The 12,354-nt window shown below is 39.4% G+C and overlaps 1 protein-coding gene across 4 annotated transcripts in view; it reads left to right on the top strand.

Annotated features, from left to right (window-relative positions):
- TFEC (transcription factor EC) overlaps window positions 1-11,361 on the top strand; it is a 123,479-nt gene extending 112,118 nt beyond the window's left edge. For all 4 annotated transcript variants that reach the window (XM_081023784.1, XM_081023783.1, XM_081023782.1 and 1 more), the window contains exons 7-8: window positions 4,442-4,589; window positions 6,809-11,361. In XM_081023784.1, the coding sequence (XP_080879910.1) occupies window positions 4,442-4,589; window positions 6,809-7,186 (526 nt within the window). In that variant the 3' untranslated portion in view covers window positions 7,187-11,361. The remainder of the gene's footprint in view (window positions 1-4,441; window positions 4,590-6,808) is intronic.
- The last annotated feature ends 993 nt before the right edge of the window (window positions 11,362-12,354 follow it).

The following is a 12,354-nucleotide window of genomic DNA, read 5'->3' as shown; positions in this document are numbered from 1 at the left end:
GTTACTGTTCAATGGCAACTGGGCAAGCATGTCACTGTGGTACCACAAAGATGGCGCACGTACTTATAGGGTCCACAGTGGCTCATAAAAATCTCTGCATAATTGGTGGGTTTTATTAGCTTATATGGGATGGCCTACACATAGGAATTATGAGCAAGTGAGATGTTAATACAGAAATAAGAACGTAAGAACAGCGCTGACAGGTCTGTCCAAAGGCCCATGCAGTTCAGCATCCTGTTCTTGCACATACCCACAAGGTGCTACCTGGGCCTATTGGCAGCCAACAAGCAAGACCTGATAAGTGTACTAAAGTGTCAGCAATTTTTTTTTCTTTAAAGAAAAGCAGCTTCTAAAGATGACTTTGAGGGAAGAAAAGTTGGGGGTTGGGAAGGGGTTCTACTTAACCTTTTATATGCTGGCCACTTTCCCCACACTAAATCAATTCTCCATTCCAACTAGATTTGCTGTTTGGCTGAAGTGAAATTAATAATAATAATAATAATAATAATAATAATAATAATAATAAATCAGTTATACCCCACCCATCTATCTGGGTTTCCCCAGCCACTCTGGGAGGCTTACAACAGAATATTAAAAACACAATAAAACATTAAACGTTAAAAACTTCCCTAAACAGAGTTGCCTTCATTTGTCTTCTAAAGTCAGATAGTTGTTTATTTTCTTGACATCTGATGGGAGGGCATTCCACTACCAAGAAAACCCTCTGCCTGGTTCCCTGTTACCGCATTTCTCGCAGTGAGGGAACCACCAGAAGGCCCTTCTGGTGCTGGACCTCAGTGTCTGGGCTGAAAGATGGAGGTGGAGACTCTCCTTCAGGTATACTGGGCTGAGGCCATTTAGGGCTTTAAAGTTCAGCACGGAAACGTACTGGGAGCCAATGTAGGTCTTTCAAGATCGGTGTTATGTGGTCTCAGTGGCCGCTCCCAGTCACCAGTCTAGCTGCCGTATTCTGGATTAGTTGTAGTTTCCGGGTCACCTTCAAAGGCAGCCCCATAGAGTGCATTGCAGTGAAAAACCTGTGCTGCTCCTCTGTGCTTTGAAATAACAAAAATGCTTTATGGTTTCATGGGCTTCACACACCTCCCCCCCAAAAGCTGAGAAATCTTCTTAAAATTATTGTGGTAAATAGGATTACAAAAGGACCTTTTTTAAACTTTTGGGGGAGGGACTTTATTGGATGGTTGCCCGATTTCTTTTATTTGAATTTGAACATGTTGGCAGAAAGAGTTTTAAGTTGAAATGATGAAAATAACTGGACAAGGAGAAACAGTAAGAATAAATAGACAGTTCCCACAGCAGACAAATGGAAGAACTGGGGGCGTGGGTGGCGCTGTGGTATAAACCACTGAGCCTCTTGGGCTTGCCGATCAGAAGGTCAACAGTTTGAATGTGACTGGGTGAGCTCCCGTTGCTCTGCCCCAGTGCCTGCCAACCTAGCAGTTCAAAAGCACACCAGTGCAAGTAGCTAAATAGGTACCACTGTTTCAGGAAGGTAAAAGGTGTTCCTGTGCGCTCTGGCTTCCGTCACGGTGTCCCATTGCACCAGAAGTGGTATAGTCATGCTGGCCACATGACCCGAAAAGCTGTCTGTGGACAAACAGCAGGTCCCTCAGCCTGAAAGTGAAATGAGCACTGCAACCCCATAGTTGCCTTTGACTGGATTTAACCGTCCAGGAGTCCTTTACCCTTTTACCTTTGCCCGGTGATCTGTATTGGGATGGGTGATGGTTTAGTAATTCATAAATGATTTGGAGTGAGCCATCAGGTGTATGTTTTGGTGATGACACCAAATTATTCATAGTGGTAAAAACAAAAGGGGAATATAAAGAGTTCCAAAAGGATCTCTCCAAACTGGATGAATCAGCAATAAATGCCAACTGCAGTTCATTTTAAGTTAAGTATAAAGTGAGCTGTGTGTCATCCTTCCGCCACCCCTTAACCTTGCATGGTGATGGCTTCTGAACCAGTGGTGATTGACAAGGAAGGAGAACTGGGGGTCATGGTGGATAATCCAGTGAAAGCATTGGCCCAATTTGTGGCAGCTATGATAAAGAAGCGTTCTACGTTAGGGAAAATTTAGAAAAAGATTGATTTTTCAAAAATGCCAATATCATAACACCTTTAAAAAGTCCATAGTGCAATCACTCTTAGAATACTGAGTGCAGTTCTGGTTGTCATATCACAAAAAGGACATCGTAGAACTGGAAAAAGTGCCCAAAAGTACAACCAAAATTCTCTGGGGCTTTTTAGTTCAGAAAAAAAAGATAAAGGAAACCCTGATTGAAGCCCACCTCCCCATTGCAAATGCCTTCCTGTGCACTTCACAACTGGTACCGAGTGAGCTGTAAACCTCTGCTTCCTACAAGAGGGGGTTTGGCAAAACACTGCTGTAAATAGCATGATTTTAAAAGCCTAAAGCGGCATTAGAATTAACTGCTCAGTTTATTATTTACTGCCTATGCTTTCATCTTTGGAGTTCTAATGCCACTCCACTAAGCCTAAATGGTATGTGGTATTATGATTGTGATGCAATCATGTAGCTGCTTATTTATACAAACATTATGCCTTTCATTTTCTCGCGCATACAGCTCCACATGATATTGGGGTGGAATATCTCTTTGACACATTTCCCCCTTCCAAGAGCTAAGAAATATTTGATTAAATTAAGGATTTTTATAACAATACAAAGCTATGTGAGACTAACATAAGTAGTCTTGATGTGACAAGCTGCATTGAATGAACTCACCAGCGATAAACTTAGTGCAGTCATAGGCCGTATATATGTAAATATATATATTTACAGTGCACCGACCTTGCCTCTCTCTGTCCTTGTTTGCAGCGGCAACTCAGCCAGAGGGAGGACAGGCAAGTAAGGCAACCCCACTGCGCTGTTAACTACTGCTGTTCATATCAATCCCGGAAAAGATTCCCTGAGTAGTAATGCAACATAGTGTACAACATAGCGTATAAATTACAATGGGTGATAGCCAACTAAGTCATATGCAGAGTAAACCTACTATTAATAGAATAGTTAAGAAGCCCTTATATAGTAAAAATTAATTCCAGAATGAAAATAAGTGTCAAAAGAAAGTAATAAAGTGACTTTTTGTGTGTGGAAGAGCTAAATGCAATATCATTTACAGACCTATGTAAATTAAGCACCTTTATCTTAGTGGTTTTATTCTATGTATGACTTAGTTGGATATCACCTGGTTGACTTCTCTTTGTTGCAATCCAGACCTAACTAAACTTGATGTTGGTTCTGTTTGGATCACTGAGATTGGGAGAGGAGGGGATGGACTGATAAAAATATGAAACTTCCAGAAAGACAGAAATTCCAGGTCACTAGGGTATAGATCACAGCTTAAGCCAGGACCAGTATACCCAGTTTGGCTTCACTGGCCCTCATATGAAAGTCCCTATACTTGTTGATTCAACCCAGATGTTTTGAGGGAATGACCACACCTTTTATTTGCATTGTTTTGCCAAACCAACTTGTAAGAAGAAGTAGCTCATTACTCAGGACCAATTATATTGGCGCCTTGGTCCTAAAGATCTGTACAGTTGTGAAAGTGTATAAGCTGGCAGAGACTAACATAGCTTCTGTGACACCCTATGAGACGTGATCTGGACAAGGTGCCCTCTCAACTCTATCAAGTGTCTGTCTTTCCTTATGTCACCACTTCAGATATACACCTTGATGCATGCAACTCTGTGTGACTGCAATTGTACAATTGCAGTTATTGGTACCTCCTCTTAAACTGCTTCAGAACTGCTTCAGTATGAATGTGCAATGCAATACAAGGCAATAGGCATACATACGGTATATTGAGAAGTTTGTTTTAGTTTGCCTTAATCACATAGGTTTTGTAATATGACATAATAGTTGCTAAACTATGGTTTCTGTGTATCATCAGCAGTAGGGATCAAAATTGAGCCTTTTTTATTATTATTCCAATAAGCATAAAAGCATCCTCATTAGAAAGTCAGGAAAAAAGAGAAGTATATTTGAAATGATCTTTAAAAATTTAGGCTTAAACTCTCAGTAATGTATGTTTCCTAGTTCATTAATGTAGAAATACTGCACATAGATTTTAATCTTAGAGTTAATAATAAAAGCAATTTTCACTAAAAATATAAAAACTGTAATGGTAGAATCATGATATTGCATTTAGCTCTTCCACACACAAAAAGTCACTTTATTACTTTCTTTTGACACTTATTTTCATTCTGGGATTAATTTTACTATATAAGGGCTTCTTAACTATTCTATTAAAATTTCCATTCAGAAGCAATAATATCTAAGAGTGAATAATGGTCATGTAAATCATTATTTCATATTAATGTAAAAGATTTTGTACGTTCTTATGAATTTTGCTGACATGCACAATTGTGAAAAGGTTATCTCCACTTTCTGCAGTGATATGCGCTGGAACAAAGGAACTATTTTAAAAGCATCGGTGGAGTATATCAAGTGGTTACAAAAAGAACAACAAAGAGGCAGAGAATTAGAGCATAGACAGAAGAAATTAGAACAGGCCAATAGGAGGCTTTTGCTTCGAATTCAGGTTTGTATCGGGATGGACCCATTAGGGGTCGAGTTTCCTCCCCCCCCCCCGCCCCTGCTTCTCCATCATCAAATTGTGTCTTGCAGTATCTTTCCAATCATCCATAGTACTTTAACAGAACAATGCTGAAAAATCTTACTGATTGCAGTATTTAATTTGTGCAGCAGTACTTGTAGGGCTAGCCGCACAACGGTGTATATTACGGTGGTTTAGAGGGGAAGACTGTAAGGACATTCTGCCCTTCGGACCTAGGTAAAATTCACAGTATTGAGGGTGGGGAGGGGGGAAAAACCACTCCTTATTTCATTTGTTTGTTGAAAATAGTATTTGAACACTCAAGACTCCAGGATACCGCATAGCACTTTGAAAAATGCCCGTGACATTGTGTTACCTTGGGGTATGTTGTGCCACGTTAAATTAAGGCACACATCATCTTTCCGCAGCTTTCTGTAGCAGAGCGCACATGATTTATAACATATTTAATTGGGTAAGGGATCTGGTGTGCTTCTAGATAGCATTCCTGAATTTTGGTAGATAATTAGCAAGTAGAAACGCTGGCAGGATTTTCTCATCACTTCTAAGTACTTAATGCAGGGCACAATCCATCGAAAATTAAGCTGCTGATTTCAGTGGGGGAGATTAAGCATATGCTTAACTCTCCCATTAAAATCAAGGCGACTCCAAAGGGCTTAGGTTTGGCTGGATCATGCATCCAACCGTTGATCCAGTCACAATTAGTCATTCTTAGGAGCCATTGATTTAAAGGAGAAATTAAAGGTTACAATCTTGTACTCACACCTTGGAGTAAGCCCACAGAACTCTATGGGACTTACCTCTGAGTAGACATATTAGTAAGCCCTGCTGAGTTTAACAGGTCATAGTAGATGGTTAAATATCTATGATTACATTGTAATTTTCTCACTGAAATAATGGAATTTAAAAATGCTTAACTTTGGGTGGACTGAGCCGCAATGTAAATAGATGTCCATTGCTCATAGCCATGGTACTCCTTTCAACAACTTGGTTTATTGAAAAAATTATTTAAACACTGAAGTCTCCAATATACTCTTTTATCCTTTGAAAATGCCCATGATACTGCCAGTTTTCAAACATATCAGTAACCTCTGACTTGTCATAATGAGAATGAGTCTTAGGATTCTGCACCCACTGTTTCCCTCTTCTCCTCTGCCACGACTGTGAGGAGGAGATCAGAACATTTTACTTCCATTTCCAATTCATTATATGTTAGCTTTATGTCTGAACTGTAGTTAAACTAAATATGGTTTATTGAAATGCATTAACTAATAGTTTGTAGTAGGTTAATTTCTGTAAGCTACAGTTAACACGAACCACAGTTTGTTGAAATTTGGACATAACATTAAACAGCGGTTAGCAAAAAAAACCCCGAGGTTTTCCAGTATCCTCCTTCTAGTTCTCCCAGGCTCATTAAAATTATGACAAACCGTAGTTAATCATAATGTCCACATGTCCCTATCATGCTAACCATAGTTCAGTGTAACATTTACAAGCCTGAACAGCCTTGTGTGTTCCTCTGTCCTCAAAGAAGGGTAGAAGAAGGATTTTGTCAGTGTGTAGTTTCACTTCCACAGTATCCTGGATTGCCATTATGCAAGAAGCAGAGTTTGTGGTTTTAAGCAAACTCTGGCTCATTAAACAAGCCAGCTTCACAACCTACTGTGTTTTAGTGCAGTTTTGCCCTACCTGGTACCTGCCACATGTTGTAGGACTCAAGCTTCTATCAGCCCCAGCAAACATGTCTGATGGTCAAGGATGAAGGTGGGTTTAGTTCAAAACACCTGTAGGGCATCAGGTTGTGGAAGCCTGGTTTAGTATGATGTGTGAACATCACTGTTATGCTACTAAAAAACAACATGCTGTACAATGTTTGTCAGCAGTATGAATATTGCACATTTTAAGCATACTGTCAAAATAGATTTCAGAATTATTTCAGATGTAGCTTTCAATTCCCTCATTACCACATCTCAGACTACAACAGAGATGGGAACCTCTGTGACATTCCAAATATTGTTGGAGCACACTTCTAATTATCCCTGATCATTGGCCATGTTGACTGGGGCTGATGGGAGTTTGAGTCCAACGACATCTGGTAGGCCACAGTTTCCCCATTCTGGTTTACGGAAACAAAATCAACTCACCTTTTACAGTGATGTTCTAAATATTATTGTCTTCAACCACAGGAACTAGAAATACAAGCACGAGCTCATGGCCTGCCAATCATGCCTACAATCAGCACGGTGGACTTAGCATCCCATGTCATGAAACAGCAGGTCTATCAAGAAGAGAATTCAGTAGACTATTCTCAACATCTTGCTGTGGTCCACGAGCAACACTCTGACCTTGGTGATGCCTCTGCAGCCTTTTCGGATCCACTCTCGCACTTTACAGATTTGTCGTTCAGTGCCGCTTTGAAAGAGCAGAGGTTGGATGACATATTACTAGATGATACAATATCACCATTTGGGACAGATCCACTCTTATCCTCTGTGTCTCCTGCTGTGTCCAAAGGAAGCAGCAGAAGAAGTAGCTTCAGTTCAGATGATGGAGATGATGTATAGCATGGAAAAGACTGCATAGTTAGGGTGCTGCTGTTTTGTTTTGTTTTGACTTCGTTGGTGCTAAGAAAATTATGAAACGTATTTATGTTGTTGCTCAGCTCAACTGGAAAAAGAAAGGAGTCAGCTGTTGTTGAGAGAACCTCCCTGGGAATATATAGTTTAGGTGTGTGCATACAACACAGATGAGCAATAGAGTGAAAAGCAGTGCTATTTTTATAGAAAAAGAGGTTCCGGAAGTCACCTCCCTTGTTCTCTTAGAATGGCACCTGAGACATACCACAACCCACCTGAGAGGTGAGAACTGAGTTCCTGTGAGTTCCCCTGAAAAGAAGCTCTCGTGAAAAGCATATCTTTGGTTGGAAGTGATCACAGTAACACTGATATTGCACAGCTGACATTTTGCAATGGATAAGATCTAGACTTGGTCATGCCACTGAAATTTGTAGGAATCCATTAAGTTAAGACTAACTTCAGTTTTATTGATTTCAATGGATCTGCTCTCAGTGTGACCCAGTCTGGATCCAATCCACTGATTCATATTTATTTACTAATAATGCTGCAGATGTGTTTCCTTGCAATTATACACCAATATCCAGTCCTTTTTTTCTAGACAAATAGGTGCCGGTATTCATCAGGAAGTTGTTACAGTAAGTGCCACACTTTTTAACAGCGACAAAAAGAGGTGCCGGTACTGCAAACCCTTGAATACCCCTGGAAAAAAAGCACTGGTTGTATCCCAAAAAAAAACCAGTGGACTGCTGTCGGGGCTGTGTTGGGCCCAAGGGCAGCCATACACGACTCAAGATTTGGAGATGGGTCTACCAATTTGGGAGCCTGAAGTAAAAGATGGTGAAGCCACAACCTGAAGTACAGCAAGCAGACGATACCGTTCTGTTGACCAATCAAAGGCAAAAAGCTAGGCTGCTACTGTTTATAACAGAATCTGTTATTCCCAAAGGAGCTGAGAATGGCCGCTTATCCAGTTCAAGGGTGGACGGTGGTTGGATCCTGTCGCGAAGACTCTGGGACCGACCAGAGCACTGCCACGTTCCCGTTAACTCTATTCCTGGCCGCCATAGAGCAACACGGGTCCCCGCCAGACCTGGTTTGAATTTCAGCCAATCCATGGCTGCCTGGGGGCGGGCATTCAGGAGCCGACCTTGGAGTGGCAGTTTTCATTCCAGTCTGCTCCTGGACCATATAAACTGGCCAGCACTGCTCTCCCAAAAGAGCTGAGAATACTCGGTCTACAGTAGCTAACCAAGCTAGGCCTGAAACTGAGAGGCACTTGGTTTAGGCACCGGAGTCTCTGTCACTGCTAAGGGAAATACATCCTAGGGCTGTGCTAAATAACCGATATCACCCACCTTTCCCAAAGCGAATGAGACACATTAGATAATGTGTTTATCAGGGATGAATTGAGATGGTTGCCAGTTTCGCAGGTTAGGGAGATGGACTTTTCAACTGTTTTGGGGAGATGAGGATGAGAGCCAGTGTGGTGTAGTGGTTAAGAGTGGTGGACTCGTAATCTGGTGAACCAGGTTTGCTTCCCCGCTCCTCCACATGCAGCTGTTGGGTGACCTAGGGCTAGTCACACTTCTCTGAAGTCTCTCAGCCTCACTTTCACTCTCAGCCCCAATTCCTCATAAAACAATTCTTTTTGAAAAGGTAACATTGTTCCAGGAGCATTGTGAGAGTAAATTGGCTGCTAGCATCCTGGGAGGACCGACTGCCATGAAGCTGAAAGTAGTGGCAAGAAAAGAAAAATCCCTATTTCACCTCCTTTTTTGCCCCTAAATCTTCCCCATCCCCACAATTTGAGGAAAAGTTCCTTATGGGCTCAGTCCTAATGTTTGGTGATTTTTAAACGACATATTGATACTGGTTCTAAAACTCTGGAGAATGGCAATATTATCCAACTGGAGAGTTAGTTAATACAAGTTAGATAATACATATTAAATACTTTATATCTCTCTATCTGGGATGTTGTTTGTCCCTTAATGCAGCAGGAATGTTGAAGAATTTATTTATTTTTTTTAAAAATGAAATGGCAATGCTTAAAACATTGTTTTGCAGTTTATGGAAATCTGTTACCTGAAAAATTCAAGTATTTTCACATTATTGATCAGAGAAAGGAATCGATAAAGTATGTCGGTCAAATAGACTAGAAAAGATGCATAATTCCTGCAATTATGATGTTACATATCATACACAATTAAGGTTGCAGTTCTATGAACAGTTACCTGGGGGAAATCTTACTGAATTCATTGTCCTGCTTCTGAGTAGACATGAATAGGGTTGAACTGTGAACAATGCAAAAAACAGCGAGCTTAGTGCACAACTTTATACTCTTTGGAGTCAGTAATCATTAGATTATAATATTATTTTCAACCATAATAATTGCAGCTAAGTAATATTTAAGAAGTATAGCTTGTTTACTTTGCTATACTATGGTATATCTTGTTCCCCTTGCCAACGTTTTATGCTAAAACTACAGTACAGACGGATGTGGGGTTTAACTTTCTGGTGATATTTTATCAGTCTAGATTTACTATCCAAAAGGTGACCTTGGAATCGCAGCAGATTATTAGGGTAACTATATGTCTTAAGGTGATAATACACTTGTAATGGTACACATAGATTAATGAAATAATAGAGGTTTAGCAGTAAGAGGGCATGGGTTACTCACATCATTTTCATATCTAGAGGGATCATGGAGAATAGTGTGGGTTGTTGAACTGAATAAATAGAATAATTCTATATCAAATACTAATAATCAGGAAATAAGCTGGCACTCATCCACCCCCAACTTTGCACTTAGAAAAGTTAAGTGATGTTTCAGAAGTGGAAAGTGAGAGAGTATTTCAGATTGGCCTTTCATAGAAATCACATTATTTTAAAGACATCAGTGGACAAGTCCTTAATGGAGATAAAGAAATTAAATATGAATGTTCTACATGGTTTTCTCATTCAGCTTCTATGGGCATGCTTGGTCATTCCTTTCAACTCTGGATTTTAGGAGATACTGAATCTCCTTACTTCTCTGAAAAAGACATTGCAGTACCCATGCATAAGTGTTTCAAATGTTCGTTTTGAATTTTTTTTTTTTTTTTAAAGCAATTCCATTATATAACACGAGCAGACAAATCTCCCAACTGTCGGATTATATGCCTGCCATTTGAATGGACAGCAACCTAGCGCAGGTTGAAATCTCTAGTATGCCTGGTCACACTCAGGTTTTGCACCAATCTCAAAAATAATTGCTGTGCAAATTGTGTTAAGTATCTGCATAGTGCCTTTGGCTACAGGCCTTTGTTATTTTACTGACACTCAGCACCTGGCAAGATCAAACCCTGGGAGATCTCATATAGAGCTCTTTATAGAAAGGAGATGGAACTTCCTGTCTTAGTTCATGCAACATTCCCTGGAATGGGAAAGGAAAGCAGACCAGATTAATATTTGAGTGTATGCTACAAGTGTAGTTTATGAGAAATATGTCCGAGAGGCTTCCAATACAGCTTTAATCAAGTCTTAGTAATAGGTATGTACTGTTCATATGGTGGAGGCCTTGGGAGCTGAAATATTCATTGGAGCAGAAGGGCTGGTTAGCTCCCCACCCCACAAGCTAATAACAGACATTTGAGAATTATCTTGTTCTTCCAGAATACATGGACCAGTAAACTCATCGTTATGCAAAATGAGGAACTGAAATATTGCTGTCTTGTCTAATTTGTGAAAAGGACATAGGTCCTCATTGAACAACAACAACAAAAATCCCGAACCCTAGAGTGTTTTATGGCCGACATTGTAGATATCAAATGCTAAAAGTGAAACCATTTTTTTAAGAGCTAGAAATGCTGTTGCTTTATACTATAAAGGGCTGAGAATAATTCAGCCACTTAATCTTAATAAGAACATTGTTATTATAATACATTTGACTGTAATAGGGTTGTATATAAAAACGGAGAATGTAAAATTATTGTAATTTAAAATTATGTTAAGTCTTTTAGATCAGTTAAGACATTTACATTGCTATTATGAGACTGTAGAGTCATTTTTATAGTAATTGCTATTTTCTCCTGTTAATACAAATCTCTTGTTTTCTAAGTATGCGACAGAAGGTGCTTTATTTCGTACCTTTATGCAATCTTTATTAAAACTACTTTTAATATGGGTTGGTATTTATATTTATTATAGGTATACAATTCTCAAGCAAAAGTAAAATAGGTCTTTGTAGAGCCCACATGAAGTTGTTTTGTTCAGACTGACAATAAGCATCACATCCAGTGAGACAATATAATAACACCAGCTAAGCACATCTGAGAGGGTACCCAGCAGAGACAAAGTCGAACAACAGCTAAACACTGCATCCATTATAAGACATCATGATCCAGTAGCTTCCCATTATACATTTAATACGATCTCCTCCTTTCTGTTTATTCCTGCTGCTAAGGCTTTGATTTATGGGAAACATTTTTAAAATGTTGCGGACTTGCTAGCAGGCAAGATGATATCAGTTAATTCATGAAGAAGTACTGGAAACCCTTTTTAATATACTAGATGTTCCCCAGACAATCTAGGATAAACAATATGGTACTTTAGGATGTAAAACATTTCAGAAAGCCGATAATTAGACAACATTTTGGCACTTGGAAGATACCCATGTTTAATGAACTTTAGTAAGGATTTGCTTGTTAACGTTTAAAACTCCCGGTACGAAGAGTACTTCCATTCTTGGAATGCATATGCTAGTTTATGTGTATCATAGAATGGCACACTGTGATTAAATATGAATAAAATTTAGCAAAGTTTTGTAGTCTTGGTGGTGCACATTTGAAAACACAGGTTTTTTTTTTTATTATTTAAGAGACCATTAGTCATACATCAGATTTATTTGCTTTGGGGTTGTTTAATTATAACTCTTTTAATTATTGTGTTGCAAACAGTGGAGGCTAATTAGCACTCTTGCAGTTAATTTTGAATTTGATGAACTAGAAAAGGAAATGTGACTCTCGTGTGTGGTAACACACTAGGGATCTGAATCTGCAAAGGGCTTAGTGCATTTTAATCCAAAGAATGCTCAGCACCTGGTAGAATGGAGCCGTTAAAGGTTATATACAGCATGGAGAAACTGAATCACAATATTCAAATTAAGAAAACATTGCATG

The sequence above is a fragment of the Podarcis pityusensis genome (genome assembly GCF_964106645.2).
Source record: "Podarcis pityusensis genome assembly, chromosome: 10".
Classification (NCBI taxonomy): Eukaryota; Metazoa; Chordata; class Lepidosauria; order Squamata; family Lacertidae; genus Podarcis; species Podarcis pityusensis.
The sequence above is the reverse complement of the archived record's forward strand: the minus strand, read 5'-3'. Positions and strand labels throughout refer to the sequence as shown.